This window comes from Oncorhynchus kisutch, linkage group LG13, assembly GCF_002021735.2.
Source record: "Oncorhynchus kisutch isolate 150728-3 linkage group LG13, Okis_V2, whole genome shotgun sequence".
Lineage (NCBI taxonomy): Eukaryota > Metazoa > Chordata > Actinopteri > Salmoniformes > Salmonidae > Oncorhynchus > Oncorhynchus kisutch.
In genome coordinates this window covers 70202014-70227481 of record NC_034186.2, presented here as the reverse complement: position 1 = coordinate 70227481, position 25468 = coordinate 70202014, and the positions used below count along the sequence as shown (strand labels likewise).

The 25468-nt window shown below is 45.1% G+C and overlaps 5 protein-coding genes across 8 annotated transcripts; 2 read left to right on the top strand and 3 right to left on the bottom strand.

Annotated features, from left to right (window-relative positions):
- Positions 1 to 567: 567 nt before the first annotated feature.
- Positions 568 to 6001, bottom strand: LOC109901794 (uncharacterized). The gene is made up of 2 exons (XM_020497753.2): positions 5577 to 6001; positions 568 to 5117 (listed from the first exon to the last, which is right to left on the bottom strand). Exons 1-2 carry the CDS (start codon positions 5965 to 5967, stop codon positions 1240 to 1242), a joined length of 4269 nt encoding a protein of 1422 aa, XP_020353342.2. The 5' UTR covers positions 5968 to 6001; the 3' UTR covers positions 568 to 1239.
- Positions 6002 to 6275: 274 nt separating this feature from the next.
- LOC109901801 (RNA polymerase II degradation factor 1-like) lies at positions 6276 to 15162 on the bottom strand. 4 transcript variants are annotated; one of them, XM_020497766.2, is made up of 9 exons: positions 14861 to 15162; positions 14530 to 14693; positions 14207 to 14427; positions 13954 to 14041; positions 13648 to 13796; positions 11286 to 11427; positions 10272 to 11001; positions 9689 to 10114; positions 6276 to 9562 (listed from the first exon to the last, which is right to left on the bottom strand). In XM_020497766.2, exons 7-9 carry the CDS (start codon positions 10525 to 10527, stop codon positions 8622 to 8624), a joined length of 1623 nt encoding a protein of 540 aa, XP_020353355.1. In that variant the 5' UTR covers positions 10528 to 11001; positions 11286 to 11427; positions 13648 to 13796; positions 13954 to 14041; positions 14207 to 14427; positions 14530 to 14693; positions 14861 to 15162; the 3' UTR covers positions 6276 to 8621. The 4 variants fall into 4 exon arrangements, with proteins under 4 accessions (XP_020353355.1, XP_031693862.1, XP_031693860.1 ...); XM_031838002.1 differs by having other exon boundaries at positions 9689 to 10087; positions 14861 to 15112; XM_031838000.1 differs by having other exon boundaries at positions 13954 to 14038; positions 14861 to 15112.
- Positions 15163 to 15199: 37 nt separating this feature from the next.
- LOC109901654 (C-type lectin domain family 4 member E-like) lies at positions 15200 to 16664 on the top strand. The gene has a single exon (XM_031838009.1). It carries the CDS (start codon positions 15324 to 15326, stop codon positions 16152 to 16154), a length of 831 nt encoding a protein of 276 aa, XP_031693869.1. The 5' UTR covers positions 15200 to 15323; the 3' UTR covers positions 16155 to 16664.
- A 460-nt stretch (positions 16665 to 17124) lies between these two features.
- Positions 17125 to 18590, top strand: prss1 (serine protease 1). Its single transcript, XM_020497789.2, has 5 exons — positions 17125 to 17260; positions 17422 to 17584; positions 17702 to 17955; positions 18084 to 18220; positions 18349 to 18590. Exons 1-5 carry the CDS (start codon positions 17221 to 17223, stop codon positions 18496 to 18498), a joined length of 744 nt encoding a protein of 247 aa, XP_020353378.1. The 5' UTR covers positions 17125 to 17220; the 3' UTR covers positions 18499 to 18590.
- Positions 18591 to 21864: 3274 nt separating this feature from the next.
- LOC109901810 (zinc finger protein 54) lies at positions 21865 to 24284 on the bottom strand. The gene is made up of 3 exons (XM_031838012.1): positions 23563 to 24284; positions 23032 to 23302; positions 21865 to 22868 (listed from the first exon to the last, which is right to left on the bottom strand). The coding sequence occupies exons 1-2, from the start codon at positions 23786 to 23788 to the stop codon at positions 23034 to 23036; spliced, it is 495 nt and encodes a 164-aa protein (XP_031693872.1). The 5' UTR covers positions 23789 to 24284; the 3' UTR covers positions 21865 to 22868; positions 23032 to 23033.
- Positions 24285 to 25468: the final 1184 nt, after the last annotated feature.

Sequence of the window (25468 nt, the reverse complement as noted above, 5' to 3'; positions counted from 1 at the left end):
TTCTTTGTCCTCCAAACACGACGAGTTTAGTTTTTACCAAAAAGTTATATTTTGGTTTCATCTGACCATATGACATTCTCCCAATTTTCTTCTGGATCATCCAAATGCTCTCTAGCAAACTTCAGATGGGCCTGGACATGTACTGGCTTAAGCAGGGGGACACGTCTGGCACTGCAGGATATGAGTCCCTGGCGGCGTAGTGTGTTACTGATGGTAGGCTTTGTTACTTTGGTCCCAGCTCTCTGCAGGTCATTCACTAGGTCCCCCGTGTGGTTCTGGGATTTTTGCTCACCGTTCTTGTGATCATTTTGACCCCACGGGGTGAGATCTTGTGTGGAGCCCCAGATTGAGGGAGATTATCAGTGGTCTTGTATGTCTTCCACTTCCTAATAATTGCTCCCACAGTTGATTTCTTCAAACCAAGCTGCTTACCTATTGCAGATTCAGTCTTCCCAGCCTGGTGCAGGTCTACAATTTTGTTTCTGGTGTCCTTTGACAGCTCTTTGATTTTCTGGATTTTTTTCTCATTTTGTCTGTCATAGTTTTAGTGTACCTAATGATGAAAATTATAGGCCTCTCTCATATTTAAGTGGGAGAACTTGCACAATTGGTGGCTGACTAAATACTTTTTTGCCCCACTGTATATAGCAAGCCACAGCCAGGTGACTCACTGTCTATAGGTGCAAAATATTTTTGTGAACGGGGTGGTGAACCTAATAGCATGGATTTACCCAGTTTATGTTTACAACACAGTAAATATGATGGTACTGGCCAAGAAATCCATTACACAGTCATATTTCTAAGTTCTTTGCAGTTCAAGGCAAAGCTGTGAACTCAGAAAACTTTATCAAGTGTAACGGACGTGAAACGCTAGCTTAGTTAGCGGTGGTGCGCGCTAAATAGTGTTTCAATTGGTGACGTCACTTGCTCTGAGACCTTGAAGTAGTGGTTCCCCTTGCTCTGCAAGGGCCGCGGCTTTTGTGGAGCGATGGGTAACGATGCTTCGTGGGTGACTGTTGTTGTGTGCAGAGGGTCCCTGGTTCGCATCAAGCACAGTTGTCAGTTAACAAACTATATACTTTTTGAGAGTCTCTGACCCTTTCTTATAGAGTGAGAGATCAACAACATGGACAATGTCCAAAAAAGACACAAAACACAGCTAAATTGCTATAGTTATACAATAAATGTACATTAAAAACATTTGGAAAAACAGAGTAGTAGACACACTCTTTGCCAGTGTCAAATCTCTCCCTGTGCATGCTGCATGTAGTGCATTTGCAAGTCTAACTCCCGGGGTAGAGAGCAGCCACAGATCATGCACTGGAGAAGGCGGTCTGGGGCATAAGGCAAACGGCCCAGTTTGTGAGGAACAGGCCGTGGGGCGAGCTGAGGTAGCGACAGGGTCTGTGTCATGTGTGGCCTCTCACTCATGACAGCCTGTGGTGTGAAGAAAATGTTTGGGTGTGGAGGCCTTGGTAGAGAGCCGACTGCTACAGAGTGAAGAGGGTGTGAGCCAGGCAAACTAAGAGGAGGGAGCGGAGGGAGAGGAGAGAAGAAAGGAGAGGTCTGATTTATGATGATTTGAGTGCCTGTTACCATTGGCTGCTGCTGCGGGCCAGCTGGAGTGGTTTGGAAACCCCACACAGTGGGTCCCACCCCATGAGTGAAACGTTGTGGGTCATATTGAATGGAGATGGGAACGTTCTGGGTGGATGTGGGTACATTGGTCCAGCTGGAGGATAGATGTTTTTGCTGCTGCTGCTCTAACTCCTGGCTAAGGCCTGATTTGTTTGAGGGGGATCCTTTGAAATCCCAGGGACTACCTACAATCCCATGAGTTGGAGGGCTTGAAATTGACATGACAGAGCTGTGGCCCATCTGAGCTGAGGAGGATGTACTGAGTAGAGCTGGAGACCACTGTTTCTGCTGCTCACGCCCACTCCCAGTTTTCTCTGATGAACTAACAGTTGGGGACATTACCAGAGGTGCATTAAAGTCCCAAACTCTAGTGTCCTCTTTTCTAGGAGGTGTGGGTGATTCATTAACAGCTTTCTGCATTGGCACTGAGACGCTCGACCATCTTGGTAGCTTAAGCTCTTGGCCCAGCTTGTTTAATGTGCTCTGGGATGGTGGCACTGCTGGAGAGGTCCTCAGCCCACCCCACAAAGCAGCCCCATCCATGTAAATGGGGGACCCAGGGAAGTCAAGCTGAACAGAGCTCAGTGTGGGGACTGGTGGTGTAGTGGGTGTGTTACCCCAGCTCATGGGCTTCGGCTGTTGCCTGTGTTGCTCCTGCTCACTCACAGCTAATGGGCTGGGATTCTGTGGCCCGGCCACTGGTGGTGTTTTGTTACCTAAGGGCATGGTCCCTCCACTTTCTCCCGGAGGAGGGGGTTCTAGGCTCTGAGATGCACTAAGACCAGGCTGTGACGTTGTAGGTGCCTCTGCCCTGCCTGAATTCCTCTGTTGTTGTTGTGGGGGTGGCCGAGGCAGGCCATCTGAGTGCCACTGCTGGGGTTGCTTTGGTGGGGCGGGCCGGGGCTGAGCATCTGGTAACCAGGGCAGCTTTTGCTGGAGCAAGTGTCTGTCAGGCTGCCACTGCTGTTGTGGTACTAGCTGGAGCTGTACACCTGGTTGCTGCCACTGTAATTGCTGTTGGATCAGCGGAGACTGTAGATGATGCTGAACCTGCTGTTGGCGCAGCTGCGGATGTAGATGTGGCTGTAGCTGTAGCTGTAACTGTACTTGTTGTTGTATCAGTGGAGACTGTGGTACCTGCTGTGGCTGTATCTGTGGAGATGGCTGCTGTTGGACAGGCGCTGGTTGTCTTTCAGGATCCTGAGACGGTTGAGACTGGTTAGGCAGTGGGACAGGCCTCAGTTCTCCACCTTCCACCCGCCACTGTTGGTGGACTGGTGGAGGCCTTCTCGCAGACGTCTCCCCTGGCTGCTGCATATCCATCTGGGATGAAAACATGGTTGGCTGTGGCTGGGCCGGCCTCCTCTGCCACTCAGGACTCCTTGACATTGGGACTTGATATGGAGATGTTTGTTGGGGCGTGTCCATACCTGATCGCCCCATTCCACCCAACCTGGGCCAGCCTGATGCCAGCCTGCCTCCGCTTCGGCCCCTGCTACCCTTGCCTCTTATCCTCATGGCCATTGGAAAAGAGTAAGGCTGACTCGACCCCTGGCGCTTTCGAGCGTGGATTTTCTGATGCACCAGCAGGCTGCCAAGCCAGGGGAATGTCTTGTGGCACTCCTGACAGCGATGGGGCCTCTCTCCTGTGTGGGTGTTCAGATGGTCCCGCAGCAGGTAGGCCAGCCCAAAGCTCTTTTCGCAGAGGTGGCACTTGTGGGGCTTTTCGCCGTTGTGTGACAGCAAATGGCGCTGAAGCTGATTCTCGTCGCTGTATCCCTTACGGCACTTTGTGCAGCGGAACGGTTTCTGTGTGTGCAGCCTCTGATGGGTTCTCATGTTCTGCAGGAAAGCAAAGTCCTTGCTGCAGTCTGGGCACTTGTATGGTTTCTCCCCGGTGTGAATGATCATGTGCTGCTGCAGATAGCTGTTGAATCTGAAGGACTTGTTGCACACCCTGCACTGGTAAGGCTTGTCCTTGGAATGAATACGCATGTGCAACGTTAACACAGAGCGGTGACGGAACGACTTGCCACAGTCTGGACACTTTAAAGGCTTACTACTCATCTCCTCCCTATGCCACCTCCCTGGGACGTTGGCAGTGTTAAGTGGAGCAGATCTCCCTACTTCAAGTCCATTACCCTGCCTCTCTACCCTGACCCGGGCAGACGTGTGAGTTGTCAGGTGGGCCATCATATTAGACTGGTCAGAGTAGGTGGCAGGACAGTGTGGACAGGTGTAACGGTTTGTTTCCCAGTCTTTACACGCCCCGTTCTCCATCCTCTCATGCTCTGCTTCATGGATCAGCATGTGAGCCCTCAGGTCAGCTGGTGAAGGAAAGTTCTGAGGACAGAGGGGACAGTTGAATATACGTTTTGGCTCCAACCCGTGGTTTGTGTTCTCCTTGTCTAGTCCCCCGACTGTCTCGTGGCATGACACGTGAGCCTGCAGACTGCCCTGGTCGGGGAAAGTGAGGGGGCAAAGAGAGCAAGCGTGAGGGTGCCGTCTATGCTGGCGGCAGTGCGCCTTCATGTTCTGGGCTAAGGCAAACGTTTTGCCACAGTCTGGGCAGCGGAAGGGTTTCTGACCTGTGTGAAGGTATTGGTGCTGTTGCAGGAGGCTGGAATACTTGAAGTGCTTCCCACAGATGTTGCACAGGTGGGGGCCTTGTGTGTCCTCTGTGTGCTTACGACGGTGGTCCTCCATGACAGAGCGGTGCCTGAACACCATGCCACACTCGGGGCACGCGTAGGGCTTGAGGGAGGCATGGGAGCCCTGGTGGTCACGCAGGGAAAATATGTCAGAGAAGCTCTTGTGGCACTCCTGGCAGCGGAAGGGGTGGGAGCTCAGGGAGTGGGTCTGCATGTGGCTGGTGATTGAGATCTTCATGCGGAACTCTTTGCGGCACAGGGGGCAGCGGTACGCCTTATCCGGGGCACAGTCGCAGGTGTGGAGCCTCAGTTTGCTCAGTGATGGGAAAGTCTCTTCACAGTGGTCACACTGGAAGCCTGGCCTCTCCTCCTTGTGGACTCCCTGTGGGCTCCTTCTCCTCTTCCGTTCCACAGGCTGTTCAACCTTCTGTTGGTGCTCACTGCGGTGCTTGATGAGGCTGCTGCGGTGATGGAAGGTAAGGCCACACTCCTTACAGGTGAGTGAGGCCAGTTCATCCTGGTGAGCGTGGAAGTGACGATGGAGGTTGAATGTCTCCCGACGGGTGAACCTCTTCCCACAGTCTTTGCACTCCAAACTACATTGCCTCCGTTTCACTGTTTGGTCCTCTTCTCCTCCTTCTTCTTCTTCTTCCTCCTCCTCCGCCCCCTTTCCTCCATTACAATCTTGTTCTTCACCTGTGTCTTTTGATATATCCATCTCCTCGTCAGAATGTGATTTTTCCTTTTCCACATCCTCTGCATCTGAGATATCTTCAATAATCTTATCCTGCTGCACCTCATGAGTCATCCCCATCTTACCATTACGAACTGTAAATACAAAAGTAATACAACATTGCCATTGTGAAGCGTTCATGAGTAAGCATGAATACAAACGCTTTGAGACTAAATATGAAAACAGGCCTACTACACAAATCAATCTCCACACAAATTATGAATAAAGGAATTTGACGACGAAGGGTAAGGTCAGTGTACTATTTTGAGTCGCCTGCATGATCAATATCCTATTGGATAAACGGTTGGCCAATAACAAAGCTAGCTCATTAAGTGCATGAGACAACTAGCTAGCATCTTGGCAATTAAAGTGAGCATGAGCACATTTACAGTCAATGCTGCATCCTGCATGTTTCCAGGGATACCCCGTAGATTTCAGTCTGTTTTTGCACACGACTGTTTTCCAAAATAGACGAAACTTAGATAGCTAATATTGATAAGGCAGGCTATTCGAAGAAAGAAACATAGTCAACGCTAGCTAGCAAACAAACTTACCGTTTCCATTCTCTTTTGCATCCGTGCCGTCTTCCTCGTCCTCCGTCTCAGACCAATCGAAATGCCGCTGCTTGTTGAAGGAAACGTCGGTGTTGTGGGTCTTTTCTTCAGAAGATGTTAAATATACCAACTCATTACATATCTCTGATCTATCATTAGCTCGAAGCGCAATGCTACTTTCAGTCTGGCTAGCAAGCCCATCGGTAACAATACTAGATTCTCTATTTTCATTTGAGTCCTTGGCAATTCTGTCTAATTCAACAGCAAAAGTGTTATCGGGGTCTGTCGATTTATAGTCAGATGTTTCGCATTTCTGTGCTGCACCCCCCGGGTCCCCCAGCTCATCGTTGGGGTCGCCCTGGCGTCTCTCTGACGAATTCACAGCAGCCATGTTTTACCCATGTAGCACTCCTCCAAAGATGGTTCTCTATGACCCCTCTTCCTCAACGTGAAGGCAGAAGGCGAAACGAATTGTATATTATGTTACTGGCCGCTAGAGTGTGATGGTGTGAAGTGAAAGGTCTTCGCCTGCCCTGCATTCTGCAGGTGATGTTGTGTTTATCCACTTCAGATTGTCATGAGTATTGAAACGAAAGCAATGCATTTTACGTTTATCCATGAGCATTCACTCACATCAGTCAACAGATTGCACCATCAGCACTTGTCTGAATAAAGAGCTATTGAAGAGCTGTGGCGAGATATAGTTCAGGGTTGCCTTTATTCATCTTTAGTCAATACATGTCTCAGAACAGAGTCAGACCCTTCAACTATATTTAGGTGTATAAATTGTGCAAAATGGTACACAAATGATTAATTTGTTTACAGATCCCTTGCATTTTATTGTCTACACATCAGAAACTGCATGCAAGATAACACATACATCATACTTGTAGATAATGCTTAATAAATTGATAACATCACGAGAAACAAATAATGAAAATCTGAAGCAAAATACATACTGATGCAGATTTTCATTTAAGAGCTATGTAGGGAAACATTTCCATATCTTAAACAGCCCAATTTTAATGATTTATCATCACATGTTAAATACACATTGTATAATACTTATTTTTTCTAAGATTTGCATGTGTATGTCCAGCCTGTCACACAATGCATGTTTAATATGCATCATAAAACTGGATGAGCAATCAGAACATGTACATATGCATTGGTATATTACATTTCAATGGTTTCATTTACTAATATGCTCTAATGATAGATTGCTGCAGACTCCAAAGTGCTTTCTGTAAATGTAATGCTGATTGTCTATCTACAAGATTTGGGCAAAACAGAAATCGCTGACATTTCTTGGTTCTATTGCAGCAACTTCCAACCAATACATTATGCTAATATATGTGGATGAGGGCTGAACCTTCAATTAGCCTACTGTGTTTAGTTTGAATAATATATACAGTGCATTCGGAAAGTATTCAGACCCCTTGACTTTTTGCACATTTTTGTTTCGTTACAGCCTTATTCTAAAATTTATTAAATCGTTTTTTTCTTCCATCAATCTACACACAATACCCCATAATGACAAAGCAAAAAAATATATATATTTTTTAGAAATGTTTGCAAAAGTATTAAAAATAAAATACAGAAATATCACACTTACATAAGTATTCAGACACTTTACTCAGTACAGAGCACACTCTACTTACTTTGTTGAAATACCATTGGTCGCGATTACAGCCTCAAGTATTTTTGGGTATGACGCTACAAGCTTGGCACACCTATATTTGGGAAGCTTCTCCCATTGGATGGGGAGCATCACTGCACAGCTATTTTCAGGTCTCTCCAGAGATGTTCGATCAGGTTCAAGTCTGTGCTCTGGCTGGGCCACTCAAGGACATTCAGAGACTTGTCCCGAAGCCACTCCTGCATTGTTTTGGCTGTTATTGTCCCTTTGGAAGGTGAACCTTCACCCCAATCGGAGGTCCAGAGCACTCTGGAGCAGGTTTTCATCAAGGATCTCTCTGTACTGTGATCTGTTCATCTTTCCCTAGATCCTGACTAGTCTCCCTGCCACTGAAAAACATCCCAACAGCATGATGCAGCCACCACCATGCTTCACCGTAGGGATGTTGCCAGGTTTCCTTCAGACATGACGCTCGGCATTCATACCAAAGAGCTCAATCTTGGTTTCATCAGACCAGAGAATCTTGTTTCTCGTGGTCAGAGTCCTTTCAGGTGCCTTTTGGCAAACTCCAAGCAGGCCGTTATGTGCCTTTTACTGAGGAGTGGCTTCCATCTGGTCACTCTACCATAAAGGCCTGATTGGTAGAGGGCTGCAGAGATGGTTGTCCTTCTGGAATGTTCTCCCATCTCCACAGAGGAACTCTATCAGAGTGACCATCGGGTTCTTGGTCACCTCCATGACCAAGGCCCTTCTCCAATTGCTCAGTTTACCCGGGAGGCCAGCTCTAGGAAGATTTTGGTGGTTCCAAACTTCTTCCACTTAAAAATGATAGAGGCCACTGTGTTCTTAGGGACCTTCAATGCTGCAGAATTTTTTTGGTACCCTTCCCCAGATCTGTCTCGGAGCTCTACAGACAATTCCTTTGACCTCATGGCTTGGTTTTTGCTCTGACATGCACTGTCAACTGTGGGACCTTAATTTACCACAGTGGACTCAAATCAAGTTGTAGAAACATATCAAGGATGATCAATGGAAAAAGGATGCACCTGATATCAATTTCAGTCTCATAGCAAAGGGTCTGAATATTTATGTAAATAAGTTATTTCAGTTTATTTAAAAAAAATGGCAAACATTTCTAAAAACCTGTTTTTGCTTTGTCATTATGGGGTATTGTGTGTAGATTGATGAGGAAAAACAGTAATCGAATACATTTTAGAATAAGGCTGTAACGTAACAAAATGTGGAAAAAGTCAAGGGGTCTGAATACTTTCCACACTCTACATAACAAATGTGCTAAAGAAACAACTTTTTCGACTTTGGTTTAAATTAGAGGGACACAATTATTTCAAATCAGATTGTATTAGAGAAAATAAATAAAGTACATCAAAGCTTATTTTCATCTTTATCTAACGCCTTCTTCTTCGTCTATGGTCAACAATTCTCCCCCGCCTTGGCCGTTGGACGGTTCCATTAATGACTACGGGTGGATCTGGACGGGTGGTACCATCAAGAATATCTGGGGGTGGTGGTACAGGGGCAACTGCTAAAGTTGGTTGATTACTTGGACTCTGGGGGTGGTGCTGCTGTGGTTGCTGTGGTAGCAGTTGTATTTGTTGTTGTTGCTGCTGCACCAGTTGGGGTTGCTGTAGTAACAGTTGTTGCTGTTGTATCTGTTGTTGTTGCTGCTGCTGCACCAGTTGGGGTTGCTGTATCTGTTGTTGTTGCAGCTGCTGCTGAATTGGTTGTTGAGGCTGTGGTTGCTGCTGCTGTAACTGTTGTGGTTGCTGCATTATTGACTGTTGTGGCTGTTGTTTTTGGGAATGATGTGGCTGCTGCTGTGGTGTTTGTTGTTGTTGTTGCTGCTGTGCCTCTAGGACTCCCAGCAGCCTTTGCAGGAGAACATTGTTTTGCTGTAGGCTGGTTGCCAGTGCCTCTTGAGAGGCCACTAATGTTCTCATATCACATCGGAATCCCTCCCCAAACTCCCGAAGACTCTGCTCCACCCGATCCCCCAGCTGCAGAGCTGCCTCCCCCACGCCGCGGAGCTCGTCCTCCAGCCATAAGCCGCGAGGAGGGGCCTCCAATGGTCCCTGCTGGGCCCCTAGTGATGGCTGGGGACTAGGCTGAGGGGTCCCATTGAGGAAAGGGGCGCTGTAGAGGGGAGAGGGAGGCAGCCAGCGTTCCGAGTTAGGGGGAGGTCCTATCCCCAGTCCCAGTCCTAAACCCAGCTTTTCCTCCATACTGCTCTCTGCCCCCTCGCATTCCGCCTCTCCCACCTCCACTTCCTGCTCACCACTATCCTCATCCTTCTCAAAGCCATCCCTCTCCAACCCTTCACCTCCACCCACTGCAGTAAACAAGAGGACATAGTAGAAAGCAGTGGTTAAAAAGTGCCATTTTTATATGTATTATCTGAATGTTCCTACAAGGCTTGAATCTAAGGCTTTACCTCATTGTTAGTGTTCAGATTTACCTGGTTCTGCATCAGTGAAGCACGTGAAACTGGCCTTCCCTCTGGTGCTTTGCTTCTGTCTGGCCTGGTGAAGTCTGGGGCTTGCCTGAGCTGACCGTCCCAGCATGGAAGCCCCTCTGTTGGATGGCAGGTAACAAGTGCGGTGCCTAGCGTCTGCCAGCCTGCCTCCATTGCGTCTCTTCAGGTCGTCCCAGCGCTTCTTGACCTCGCGGAGGGTACGAGGGACTCTGGACACAGCGTTGACCCGCTCCAGGATCCCTGCCCAGATCCTCTCTCTCTCCCTGCGCCGGAGCCTCCCAGCAGGACCAAAAAGCTCTCCCTCACACCGCGTCACCTCAGAAACAAGCACCTCCAGCTCTGCACCGCTAAAACGACTCTTCCTCTTTCCTGCACCCCCTGCTGTCAACACAGAGGACAAACCTCTGTCTACAGAAAGACAGAGTTGATCTATAGGTGTTTACTATGTGTCATATGAGGTGAAACATAAAAATGTAATAGTCAAAACATATTTATCATAACAGTACAGAGCACCACTGCAACATCAAGACATGCGTTTAATAGCTAAAAGTTGGCTAAAGCTTACGCTGTTCCATGGATAGGAGGTCATCTGAGGACATGCCAGGGGTCATGATGTTAGGATGCACCACCACCACGTTGAAGGGGAGTCCACCAGGCAGCCCGCTGCTTTGGTCACAGCTGCCTTCCGAGTCCTCATCCTCCCTGGGAAAGCCGTCCTCTGAGACGCCCCCTCCGAAGGGTCCCTCCGGAGACTCCACTTTGATGTGCATGGGAGGCGAGTGCTCGTACAGCAGCCCCCCCTCCTCGTAGTACTCAGTCATGAGTCAGGCCTGGTTTACAGACGGACCAACTGACAGTTCCATTCACACCGCGACAGATGGCCGGCCGTACCACAGCATTGTTGGGGACGTGAGCAATATCTACCTGACAACTAACTAATCTTTCAGTGAGGGCAGCATAAGGCATATGTTCACAGGATACAACTAAGTGGCACATTAAAAAAATAGGGGCGCTAGGAGAGCATCATGTGCAGGGACGTACTGAGATCAACATTCACTATAATGTGCATTCGTTTGCATACGATATTATTCATTCATACCAGGTAGCCTACAGCTAAAGTCCTGGAGCAGACGTTCATCAACTGTAAAATGTGGCCAAGAGAGACATGCACTCTCTCTGAAAACTAGAATTTAAATTCCTTTATATTAGTGCAAAAACAACTATATGAAAGTACCCATCAACAAAGATATGCAAAAGTGCAGATACACTTGAGCAAATAGAGGATCGAGGGAATTCTACAAAAGAGAGAAATATAATACATGTTACCAAATAGTTTCACAAATGACAAATAATTTACAACATAAGTTTCAACTTGATGATGATTTCTAGCACCTTTATAATTGCGTTTTTGTCGCAGCGATGCGCATTTTTTTCTGCACCACATCCGCAATGGTTGCGCATTCCGCATATATTACTGGTGATGCTGATATAGCTATGCAGGGCACTGCGCTTCAAGTTAGCTAGCTTTAATCTCGAAAATGTCAATACACTTAGTGGGATAAAATCTTATTTTACTCACCTCACGATTATAAGACAAAACAAAGGCACATTTGATGCAGTTGTCCTAAACGTAACCCTCCCATCAAGCTTGAAATTGTACACAAACCGTAGAGCGTCGCTGAATATTGACGTCACCATTCCACTGTCACATGTTCCCAGCGCTAGATAAAGGGAATAGGAATATGTGAGGCATTTGCTATAAGGGAAGAACAATATGTATGTCAGGAGAAGTGCAGTATTATCATAAGGAGACGTATACTTTGAATGCGGAGGAGGAATGGAGGTCAGCAGGGGTCTAAAAGAGAGAGATAGGGAGGGAAGACGGAAAAGGATGAGCTTGAGTCGGTTAAAAATGACGGGAAAAGGGAGATGGTTTGTTAAATAAGAATGTTAGAAAGTGTAAGCAGAGCCATCTTAAGACAGGGGGAGAAAGGTGAGTTAATGAGGTCGAAGCATCGGAGGTGGTAGGTGTGGTGAAGTTCTCAGGGCCTAGGGTCAGATTAAAGATGAGTCTGTGATTGTAGGAGTGACATATTTGTTAAAAGTGGACCCTTGCCTTTTGGGTGATCCGTTTGTGGTTTCAGGGTGGGTGAAAACAGAGTTTGGTGCTGTGGAATCGGTAAGGGTAACCAGAAGTGGTCTGTGATAATTGTTTGTTTCTGCTGGTCAGAGGGAGAAGGCTCTCCACATTAAGTGAATGGAGGCAAGAAATGTGAATTGTTTTGCTCTCAATGAAGGTGTGCCATTGAAAGGAGTGATTTACTGGGGTAGCAGTAAATGTAAAAGTTGACCAACTGAAGGGGAAGATTCCCAGTGTTTTTGAAGGTTGTCGTTTGGTGTGACGCAGACAGGGTGGCGGGAGTGGTGAAACAGAAGTCATTGTCTGTTCTTTTGAGTTTTGATGCGGTCTTTGCCCGACAGGGATGTTAGGATACATTATCCTGTATGAGCTTCTGTGTCCCGAATACATTACTTTATTACAGGTGTCAAGCTCATGTGGCAACAGTGTGTAGGAGGAAGGCTCCTAGGTGTGAAGTGTGCAGAAGGACATGTGACAAAGGAATGTGTAGTATTGTGGAAAGTAGTGGTATGTGTTAATTGTAGTGGTGTCTATGGGGCTGGGGATTAGAAATGTCCCATGCGAGAGGCAGGTTGAGGTTTCCAGGGTTAGAGAAGTGCAGAAGTTATCATAACTGAGGCAGTGCGGAAGATTGGTCAAGGGGAGGGATCCTGAGAGGAGTGGTGTGAGTTGTAGATCTGTACCAGTACAGAGGGATAGGCCAACAAGTGATGTTTCAGTCAAATTGGATTTGTAGCATTTTATAGCAATGGTTATCAACTGTACTGCAGGGATGGAACGTAAGTCACAGAAAATTGAGGTAGTGGTGGCAGCTGCAGAGAGGTATTTTGGTGTGCGAGGCTTGACATCAGAGTTACAGGGTGTGTTAAGTGGTGTCCCATCCTTTCAGGTTGTTGGCCTGAGGTAGGACTAAATATATTTAAATTGTGGAGTATGGTGGTGGTATTTGAGTGTAGTGTTAGATGGTAGGGTATTTTATTTGTTTTTCAAGAAAAGTATAAGGGAGTTTGACTCCAGTATAGTAAGTGACAGTAATGCAACATCTTTTTGGATGCCAACCTTGTTAAACCTCATTGAAGAGGCATTTGCCATTTGAAGTTCACCAATTTAAGTCAGCAGACAAACGAACACAAACCTTTATACAATAACTGTCTTAGCTGAATAGCTACACATTTAGGTTAATTGTATGCATATTGTCAAAATATTCTACTAAATAAAATGAAAAATCTGCACTTTATTCAACCAGGTAAGCCAGTTGAGAACAAGTTCTCATTTACAACTGCGACCTGGCCAAGACAAAGCGAAGCAGTGCGACAAAACAACAGTTACACATGGGATAAACAAACATACAGTCAATAACACATTAGAAAAATATATATACAGTGTGTGCAAATGTAGTAAGATTAGGGAAGTAAGGCAATAAATAGGCCATAGTGGCAGCTGAAAGACTAAATTTGGGTAAGTTCCATTAACCTAAGAAGCGATGAACAAAAGTATTTTCTACTCATGTCTATTGCAGTTGCTAGTTCACAAGTCATCATATTTCCACTGACAGAAGTTCATTCACATGTCATCAAGTTTCCAGGAAACAGCTTACCAGCTAACAGTGCATTTTAGCATGGAGAGGAAACGGATAGGACAGTGGACAATCAGCATTGAACCAATTTAGCTGTTGTCTGCAACTCTTGCTTTACAAGTTACACATAATAAGCACTATCCAGATACCTGTTTCACACCTTCCTAAAAGCACATATTGCACTTTAAAAGAATGAATAAGTCAAAGACGGTTATTTTCTCATACCAGTTATCATGGGTTTCTGTCTTAGAATGTCTCTTCCAGTCTAAATCAATTATTTGGAAGACATGGTGCTGCTGATCCAGGAGTTGTAGACACCAGGCTTGTTCCTCTGGGCACAGCTGTAACCCAAGGACACAGCACCCTTCAGCTGCCTGCCACCGGCGAATGAAGATGGGGCAAGAGAAAGGTGGTTAGAGGTGCATCTATCAATATTGGTTGATGCTGGTTAATCACAACAGAGGAGAGCTTTTAACAACTCAAATGAAAAGGACAACAGTAGAAATGTGCTATGAATTCAACTCTGTGTACCTGGCAAGACTCCTTGCCTCCCTCCATGAATCCAGTGCAGAACATGTTGGAGGTGATCTGTCCAGGGTCGGTGCTATTACAGCTGCTGCTGCTCAGCATGGGGAGATCCAGGCAGAACAGTGGGTTGGGGTAGAAGGCTAGTATGTCAAACATTCTCCCTTTGGTTCTGAGTGGTCAGTGATATAATTTATAATTGGTTTGATAAACAACAAATACCAAAAGTATTTCTGGGCATATTGTTGATGCTACTCACAGCCTCTGCTGGGTAGGTAGCCCCAGCCAGCAGGTGCCAGAGCTGGCATAGCGGCAGGGCATGACCACAGTGCACATGTAGCTGTTCAGGGAGGCAGGCTTGTTCAGCTTCAGGTCATTGTCCAGTTTGCGGCTGTTGTAACTGGGGTGCATGATGACCTTCACTGAGTTGAACAGCTCAGTGACAATGTTGTGTGGTCACCTAGACATACCTGAATGTGGCTGGGGAGAGAGGGTTAATCAGATGAACAAATACAGTTATGTCGAACATACTCTAGATGGCTTTGGTAAATGTTTTTGAAGAAAGTTTCATCAGTCACTTACGACTTGTAGCAGTGAGCAGCAGACACCAATCATGTGCTGGAGATCAGGGAGCCACCACAGAAGTGGTAACCAGACTGCAGTGATGCCTGGTAGGATGCAGAGTTCTTTCTGCAATCATACCCTCCAACAATCTTGTCATCCTCATTGTCAAATGGGGGCAGCGACTGAAATACAGACCGAAAGAATCAGTGTGAAATTGCATGGAAATACAACTCATGCAAACAGAACGGTACCCGTGTTCAGTAAGTATTCACTATTCAGAGTATTATCACAGGATGGACACCAATGCGAACTTAAACAATTTCTCTCAACGAGTAAAGCAAGGACTTACATGCAACAGCAAACAGAGCCAGGAGAATAAGGTACTTCATGATTGTGTTTTTTAGCTGCAACACAGGACTCAATCACGAAGACAAACTTGTTATATACCCACTTCACCAGCCACATTATCTGACCTTCTCAAGGATTTGCACTTCTGTGAATAGTAGGCCTATATCTGACGCTCAGACGTTGCTCTACCTGGGAAAGAATTATGTCCATCTGAAGTGACACAAGCGTCAGCATTTTTCTTATTCTTATTTTCATACACACAACTTAGGTGGCAGCTTAGTTGAATATTTTCTAACACTTTTAACAATGGCACGGTGGGTGGTTCTGTTGTTATTTCCTGTCTCACTGGTGTCTTCCTGTTGCCTAGGGACTTAACCCCAGCACAGTGAGTACAGTGCAGTCACAGAGACACATTAGAATACAGTGTATGTTATAGTTGAATTGGAATAACAGAGGAAAATAACATGATTTCTGAGTGTATCATTGACAGCACAAAATGCATTAAAAGGGAGGAACGAGACTGTGGTGATTCTGATGAGTGGACTATGGTCCTATTTATCAGTGCAGAGACCCTGAAAGGACATGATTCTGGTACCAAGACAGAAAACACCACACCAAAGAGTAGACCTGGAGAAAGTAACTACGGCTCTGAGAGCTCGATGAGGAGATGTTCCAGAGTTGCTGCAGTGTGTCTGGGCCTGCTGTGCCTTCTCCTACTGGCTGGGATCATGGTGCTGTTTGTCTACTATAATGGAGTCACTGTCCGTTTGGAGGAGAGGTTGTTAGTTTATAGAACCAGCAACAACAACCTGACTGAACAGAGAGACGAGCTACAGGTCCAAAACAAAAACCTGGATAAAGAAAAGGCCGATCTAAAGAGAAGGTACAATATGCTGAATCAAACCTGCCTTGAAGCATGGAAGAAGTTTGGTTCCAGTTTGTACTACATCTCTGACTGGACTGAATCCTGGGATGAGAGCAGACAGGACTGTCTAAAGAGAGGAGCAGACCTGGCGATCATAAACAACAGAGCGGAACAGGAATTCATCTGTACATTTAAAAGGTTTTTCTGGATTGGTCTGACTGACAGAGAGACAAAGGGGACTTGGAAATGGGTGGACGGGACACTAATGGCCACAGGATTCTGGTCTCCTGGTGAGCCAAATGGTGCCTCTATCGACTCTACTGAGGACTGTGCTGAGGTTAACACCTTCAATGACCCAGAGAAAAACTGGAATGATCTCAGGTGTAGTGAACGGCGGCACTGGATTTGCGAGAAATTGGCTGATCAGTAGCTCAACTTGGTACATGCTTCAGATAAACACGCACAAACACACCTACATGTCACACACCACCTGCAAGACTGAAACAATTCCCCATGACATTATCTCACTGAGCCAACAGTACCAACTGTTCTTGTCCAGACTAAACATCTATTCTATTTGTGTTCACATTGTACCAAACATATTAACCGTATGTTTATTTTTGTCATATCTGTCATGTTTTTCCTGTAATATACCAAGATAAATCCCTAATGTATAATAGAGCATTACATTATTCTATTTCATTTAAATACATTCTAGTGACAATCTAAAAATAATTTCCTGTCCCTGAATATTGAAAAAGAAAGCCTTTCAGGAATTTTTATGCAATGAAATACATTCTGAAAATGTACAAATGATGAGTGACATTCTGCTGTATTTGTAACACCATCTATACTGTACAGCATCTATAGGTATTTCTGAGGTCAATAAAACATGATATCATTAGATTACAACAATTAGATATCATGATCATATGATGAATGTTGTTATACTGTTTGTTTTATAGCACTTTTTATATCAAAGAAACAGGCTCTGTAACAAACAGCCTATATTGATAAATGAATCTGAGGAACCCTTAGACACACTCTCCTTTCTGACCAATACTTGAAACCAGTTGCAAAATGCCAGGCTTACTTCAAATGCTAGGTCATGAACCCCCCCCCCCCCCCCCCCCCACCCACCACCGTGGCCTCATAGTGAATCTATTTTGGAGAAAGTATGTGACACAAAACCAAGCACTGTATGAATAAACATTTCTATATTCCTTCAATGAGGAGTCGAGAAAAGGGGCAAATGTCTATTCATTTGAACATGATAGGAATTGACATAGGGATGCAAGGTAATGCCGTTTAGCACACATCCTCAGTTGAGGAGCCTCGTTAGCCATATGTCCGTTCACACGCAAGTTACTGTTTGACAGGTACCAATGGAAATGTATACATGTATGCCCTTGAGACTGACCAATGGCAGAGGACAGAGTGGGTTTATAAGAGGGCTCTGACAGTGGCTCAGTACCGAGGCAAAAACGGACACAACCATGAAGGTCATCATTCTTCTCGCTCTGTTCGCTGTGGCATGTGAGTACCGGTTTATTCAACAGGAAATAATATGTGGGCCAAAAGATTGGAGACTGCATGAAAATACAACTCTGGATTAAGCTATAACTATACACTGTTTGAAAAGTTTGGTACATTTGACCTTTTTCTTTACAACGATTTCTCCTTTACATCCCACTCAGTCGCTGCCCCCATTGACGATGAGGATGACAAGATTGTTGGAGGGTACGAGTGCAGAAAGAACTCTGCATCCTACCAGGCATCACTGCAGTCTGGCTACCACTTCTGTGGTGGCTCCCTGATCTCCAGCACATGGGTGGTGTCTGCTGCTCACTGCTACAAGTCGTAAGTGACTGGTGAAACTTTCTTCAAAAACATTTACCAAAGCCATCTACAGTATGTTCGACATGAAACTGTATTTGTCTGAGTACATCTGATTAACCCTCCCCTCTCTCTCCCCAGCCGCATTCAGGTGCGTCTGGGTGAGCACAACATTGCCGTCAACGAGGGCACTGAGCAGTTCATCGACTCAGTAAAGGTCATCATGCACCCCAGTTACAACAGCCGCAACCTGGACAACGACATCATGCTGATCAAGCTGAGCAGGCCCGCCTCCCTGAACAGCTATGTGAGCACTGTGGCTCTGCCCTCCAGCTGTGCCAGCTCTGGCACCCGCTGTCTGGTCTCTGGCTGGGGCAACCTATCCGGCAGCAGCAGTGAGTAGAATTAACAATATGCCCACAAAGACAGTTTGTTTCTCAAACTGATGATACATTATATCACTGACCACTCAGAACGAAAGAGAGAATGACTGAGAGACTAATCCTCTTCTGCCCATCTCTAGGCAACTACCCTGACACTCTGAGGTGCCTGGATCTCCCCATCCTGAGCAGCAGCAGCTGCAACAGCGCCTATCCTGGACAGATCACCTCCAACATGTTCTGTGCTGGCTTCATGGAGGGAGGCAAGGACTCTTGCCAGGTAAGCAGAGTTGAAGCACTTCCACTGATTCATTAACATTTCCAAAAACCATCCTTCAACCTAGATTGACTGATACCCTGAAACAAATCTGCTCACTTTTAATTTCTGTCTCCCCATCTCTCTATTAGGGAGACTCCGGTGGCCCCGTGGTGTGCAATGGTCAGCTGCAGGGTGTTGTGTCCTGGGGTTACGGCTGTGCCCAGAGGAACAAGCCTGGTGTCTACACCAAGGTCTGCAACTACAAATCCTGGATCAGCAGCACCATGTCCTCCAACTAATTGATCTAGACTGGAGGAGACATCTTCTCTCAGACAGAAATCCATGATAACAACAACTGTCATGAGAAAATAAATTATATTTTACTTTTAAACACTGTCATCGGTTATTTTATCACTAACTGGTTGGATTCTGCATGTTCTACAGGAACATACACTATATATACAAAAGTATGTGGACACCCCTTCAAATTAGTGGATTCGGCTATTTCAGCCACGCCTGTTGCTGAGAGGTGTGTAAAATCGAGCACACAGCCATGCAATCTCCATAGAGAAACATTGGCAGCAGAATGGCCTTGTTGAAGAGCACAGTGACTTTTAAGGTGGCACCGTCATAGGATGCCACCTTTCCAACAAGGCAGTTCGTCAAATTTCTAGGAGCAACAACCGCTCAGCCACGAAGTGGTAGACCCCACAAACTCGGGACAGCCGAGTGCTAAAGTGCGTAGCGTGTAACAATTGTCTGTCATCGGTTGCAACTAGGGCTGTGGGGTTCATGAAATTGTGAATCTCAAGCAAATATCTGTTGGTCTCACAGACTGTTAATGAACATAAATACATTGAGCATCTCCTGGCTCCCACACATGGCCTACAAGCCACTGATGCAGACCTTTGGAACATCTACATTTGAAAAAGTCTAATAAATCCATTTAATATAGCCAACACCATCATAATAAATCCATTATTTATTTTAGACAGGTATAAAGAAACATGATATGAAGAAAATGTAGTCTATTTCAGAAGAACAGAATAGCATTTTTCTTATGTTAGGTCCTGATCTGGCTATGCCATTTGGCTGTGGGCTACACTAGTTCATTTAGCAGACAAGATTTTCTTAGAATTCCGTAGCATTATTTATAGTATGAAGAATACAATTGGACATAGCTGAATAAAATAGAAAATATATTTTCTCCAAACAATGAGGGAGTTTCCACATGCAGCTATTCTGTGTTGAGCGGTTAACAAAGAAACAGGTCCTGCTATATGCTTCATTTAAAGTTATTTATATAACTTTAGCTGTCATAGAAATGTTGAGCAATATATTTAGATTTTAACACATTCTAAGGCTGCGTGATGCGACTCTAATGATGATTTGAAGAAAGTTGCTTGAAAGGCATGAGCTCTGCTTAGTTTTTTTTGCGTAGGCTATACACACTTCATCAGTCTCTGATTCACAATTTGAGTAGCCTTGAATTTCCCAGCTGCATCCCCTTTGTATGGCCGTAATGCCCCCTAAAAAAAATCCATGCCTTTTGCGGCCAGTGACCGTTGTTCCCTTGGGCTGAATACAATAATTATAATTCCCTTCCCCGGCTGCGTGCCTGATTGGTGGAGTGCTGCAGAGATGGTTGTCCTTCTGGAAGATTCTCCTATCTCCACAGAGGAACTCTAGAGCTCTGTCAGAGTGACCACCAGGTTCTTGGTCAGCTCCCTGACCAATTCTCTTCTCCCCCGATTGCTCAGTTTGGCCAGGTGGCCAGCTTTAGGAAGTCTTGGTGGTTCCATCTCTCTTTAAAAATGATAGAGGCCACTGTGTTCTTGGGGACCTTCAATGGTGCAGACATGTTTTGATACCCTTCCGTGCCTCGACACAAACCTGTCTCAATTCCTTCGACCTCATGTCTTGGTTTTTGCTCTGACATGCACTGTCAACTGTGGGACATTATAAAGACAGGTGTGTGCCTTTCAAAATCATGTCCAATCAACTGAATTTACCACAGGTGGATTCCAAACAAGTTGTAGAAACATCTCAAGGATGATCAATGGAAACAGGATGCACTCAAGCTCAATTTCGAGTCTCATAGCAAAGGGTCTGAATACTTATGTAAATAAGGTATTTGTTTTTATTTTTAAATTTTGCAAAAATTCTAAAAACCTGTTTTCACTTGGTCATTTTGGGGTATTCTGTGTAGATTGCTGAGGAGCATTTTTTAAAATCAATTTTAGAATAAGGCTGTAAAGTTACAAAATGTGGAAAAAGTAAAGGGGTCTGAATACTTTTCTGAAGGCACTGTATACTAAATAACATATGTGTGAAATGTGTTTTGGTTTATATTGGACCATTATCATGCAACTGTCTCGAAACAGGGTTTGCAGAAAAAAATACATGTAATCTATGCACTTAAATAGTGAATGGAGGATGCTTTTCTCGTGGTTCATTTTCATTCCAGCCAGATAGGATATACTCCTGTTTTAAAGAGAAGCACGAATAAAAATGGCATACATGGCATACAAAGAACAGCATACAAAAAACAGCATATGATCATAAATTCATTTTAGACTACACAAGCTTACAAACAATTACAATGGCAAAGTCGCAATAATCAAAAGAATGGCTTCAGATCAAAGTCTACATTGAGACTGAAGGGAGCAAGGGTCTTTAAGTTAAAGATCCAGGCAGCCTCTCGTTTTAACAATAGATTATCAAGGTCACCCCCTCTCCTAGGGAGGGTGACATGTTCGATTCCAATATAACGCAGAGACGAAATCGAGTGGCCAGCCTACTAATGACCATCAGCAGCATCAGAGCTTGGAGAAGCCTAATTACCGTGACTAAATGGTCACGTGGAATTTGACTGCCCTCATGACACGTGACCGCCAGTGTGCCAGTAATATAGTCACCGTAACAGAACTAGTTGCAACACTCACTACCGAGTTCCAAATTGCTTCTGGAAGCAACATCAGCACAAGAACGGTTCACTGAGAGCTTCATGGCATGGGTTTCCATTGCCGAGCAGCCGTACACAAGCCTAAGATCACCATGTACAATGCCAAGCGTCAGCTTGAGAGGTGTAAAGCTCGCCACCATTGGATTTGGAGTAGTGGAAAAACATTCTCTGGAGTGATGAATCACGCTTCACCATCTGGCAGTCCGATGGATGAATCTGGGTTTGGCGGATGCCAGGAGAACGCTACCTGCCCCAATGCATAGTGCCAATTGTAAAGTTTGGTGGAGGAGAAATAATGGTTATTCATGGTTTGTGCTAGGCCCATTAGTTCAAGTGAAGGGAAATCTTACCTCTACAGCATACAATGACATTCTTGACGATTCAGTGCTTCCAACTTTGTGGCAACAGTTCGGGGAAGGCCCTTTCCTGTTTCAGCATTACAATGCCACAGTCCACAAAGCGAGGTCCATACAGAAATGGTTTGTTGAGATCGGTGTGGAAGAACTTGACAGGCCTGCATAGAGCCTTGACCTCAACCCCATCGAACACTTTTAGGATGAATTTCAACTCAGACTGTGAGCCAGGTCTAATCGCCCAACATCAGTGCCCGACCTCACTAATGCTCGTGGCTGAATGGAAGCAAGTACCCACAGCAATGTTCCAACATCTAATGGAAAGCCTTCCCAAAAGAGTGGAGGCTGTTATAGCAGTAAAGAGGGGACCAATTCCATATTAATATCCATGATTTTGGATGAGATGTTCGATGAGCAGGTGTTCACATACTTTTGTTTATGTAGTTTACATGTCATAGTAGACATTATTGCTATCAAAATGATCAAAAGCTGGTTTGGTCTGTTTTCATCTTAAATCAGGGTACAGGAGAATTTTTTTTTTTTTATGTGAATCTCTAATAAATATGGTCAGGCTTTTATTTTGAAAACTACTCCATTTTGAAACGGGTGCTTTTCAAGATGTTAGGGCCAGGAAGGTACCAGTATCGTGGCAAGGAAACAAAACACGAAGTGGATTTAACTTCTTTGGGGAAACAGCCTTGAAGTTGGAAACAAACACCATTAGGTTTTTTATCCAGAATCATATGTATTTATTTCTAACCTATAGCTTGGAAAATAAAAGGACCAAAGAGTCTGTTCTGCTTCATGTTTTCATTTTTGCCATGGAAAAAATATTGCGACACTGGTATCATCACAGCCCTAGAAGAGATATGAATTCAAAATATATTTTGTGAGGATTCTGTTGGTGTTGGAGAAAGTTGGCATAAGGGATGACACGAAGGCCTACAATGAAATTATATTTGATTTATACTAAGTTACACGTAATTTCTTCATTAAACAACTTGGTATAAAGTTAGTCAAGGCCCTCCTGTATGAATCTCTCTCCACAGGATGAGCAGCGATAGGGTCGTAGTTGACCCCTGGCAGGTCTAGAAGTCAGGTAGGCATTCCCTGGTGAAGTAGGTGTCGACAGGGATGGGGGGGGGGTGCTTGGCCATCATGTGAAGTTCCCAGGTTCGAGGGTCATTGAAGATGATATGACAGTGCTCACAGCTCATTGGACCAGCTCTGTTTTTTTCATTGTCTATACCTGAAATAACATGCCGACACGGTGAAAGATCTGTCGATGTGTCCTTGAGCAAGACAGTTGACCCCTATTTGCTCCAGGGGTGCCGTACTACTATGGCTGACCCTGTAAAATAACACATTTCACTGCACATATTCGGTGTGTGATAATAGAATCATTGTAATATTTTTTATAAAATACAGAAAATAAAGAATTATAAAGCATGTGAAAACTGAAAGAAATAGTAAGTACATAGACTGTATTAAAAACATTAAAAAATTCTATATACCCTCAGCCTCTCCTCCATCTGTGCTTTCTTGGAGAGTCTTCTGGTCCAGTAGGGGGCAGATTCCACTTGCTGTGGGTGCGTTGGTGAGCTGAGAGCAGGCGGGAGGAGGGGAATGTTCGGTCGCAGACACAGCAGGCAAACACTGTGCGACCTCTGAGATGTCTCTCATACTTCACTGGGTGCTTGAAGCGTAAATGCCTCTCTTCTGTCTCTGCATCCTGAAAGGTCATGAAACACTGGTGGCACTGAGGAGACTGGGGAGGCTGGGCTACTAGAAGAGAAAGCAATTAGACAGGGTCAGGAGAACCAGTGGATACACAAGTGATGTGGTGATTTGCTGCAAAGAGGAAAGATTGTCAAATACAGGTAAATATTGAGTCATTGAAAAGAGAAAATAACAAGATGCATATCATATCTAGATCAGAATAATTGTATTCAAAACACAAGTTCACAGACTTCCAAGTACCTTGCAAATGAGAGGTGAATCCATAGCCTAAACAAGAGGAAATACTAATAAAGAACCAGCCTTACCTGAAACTCTGGTTGAATCATTAGAGATTACTGCAGTGCTTCCCTCCTCTTCCTCTCTCACCGCACTGTCCTCCTCATCCTCCCAGTTCCTCTCCTCTCCGTGCTGTCCCTCCCGGTGGCTTCTGAGTGCCAGCAGGTTGCAGAAGCTCTGGCTGCAGTCATGGCACTGCTGTCGTTCAGCCACAGTCCCGCGGCACAAGTGTGAGCACTTGTGGGAGGGCAGCATGCACAGGCTCTTGAGCGTCCGTCCACGGACCCCAGACGTACTGGGACTGGCCCATGTGACTGCGCTTGTGCATGATGAAGGCGTGGATGAAGCGGTCGCCACACACTGGGCACTGGAACTCCAGTTTGACCTTGTGGCCGTGGGCGACCCGGTCCTCCCCCGCGATGCCAGTACAACAGTGTCCCGTCAGCTGCCAGGAGGAACTGAAGCAGCGCTGACACAGTCTGCAGCACCAACTGGAGTCTGACCCAGAGACATCCTCAGTCTTAACAGCAGACCAGCACCTCTCCTGTCTTCCCTTCCTTCTCTGTTTCCTCAGGGAGTTGGTCATCTGGAGCTGAAGCGCAACCGTGATTAAGTGGGATAGCAGGAGCGAAGGAAGAAAATGTGTTGAGAATCAAGGTTGAAAATAAGAGACTAATATATTGTATCATGTTGTAAAACGATCAATACCACAATTCCGTTTCTGTGCAAGTGTTGGCTTGCAGGCTCCTAAACCCTTATTTGGACCCACCTGTAGTGCCTTGTTCTAGGCCCTCTTCTTGCTCCTGTTTGATGAGCGTGTCAGATGACAGTGGACCATTGGACATCTGCTCCATATGGGGCGGCAGGGTAGCCTAGTGGTTAGAGCGTTGGACTAGTAACCGGAAGGCTGCAAGTTCAAACCCCCGAGCTGCCCCTGAACAGGCAGTTAACCCACTGTTCCTAGGCCGTCATTGAAAATAAGAATTTGTTCTTAACTGACTTGCCTGGTTAAATAAAATAAAAATATGGTCTTCTTCCTCTTGTTTAACGATGACCATCAGCATGTCACCAACCAAATGTCCCTCCTTTACCACATACGGTCTCCATCCTATTGTATTCTTTGAGATTAGTAGGCACATCAATAGGGTATGATTAAAAAGAAATGGCTTGAACATTTGGTCCTCATTGCTAAGGCTTATTATAAACAGTTTGTCAGCTGTAGAACCATACTCTGGTCACCGATCAGACTACTTTTCCAGCATAACATATGTGTGTCATTTCTTCAGTTTATAGCCTTCGCAGTAAAGATAACATATGTTGGTCAAAACAGAACACCTTCACGCAGGATAACTCGGTAACTAATTGGTGCAAGATTGCATGGATAGAATATGTCTGTGAACGTTAATAACCTCAAATTCTGTCGCCTACCTTGCTTGCTCCTCAATATTCAATGGATCCTCTGTCCCTTGCGGTTTATTGCAATGGTGTCAAATATTTCAACGATACGGGTAAACTCTTGCTTTCAGGAGAATACACATATTTACATTATAACTAAATGATATGCATCTTTTTCATGTTTGATGTCAACCGGTGCGCATCCGATAGAATTGCGAATAAAAAAATGTTCACCCCAATGTTTTGACCGTGGCGTGACTGATTTACTGCCGCACATTTGGATCACGCCCCATTGTCGTCTGTAACCGTAATAAACCATTAGCGGCGCCTCACCATTATAATAACGCTTTGTTACAATTTTACACTATACACAAGGGCGCCAAAAAAATGAAATTCCTAAATAGTAATTACATTTAGTAACAATTGAAATTAGCCTCACACATGTTCTTAAAATTAAAATGGAGTCCATAACACATTAATCTGAATTCAAAGTTAGTCTTGCAAAATGTTGAACCTTTTCATTGACTCCCTATCATCTGG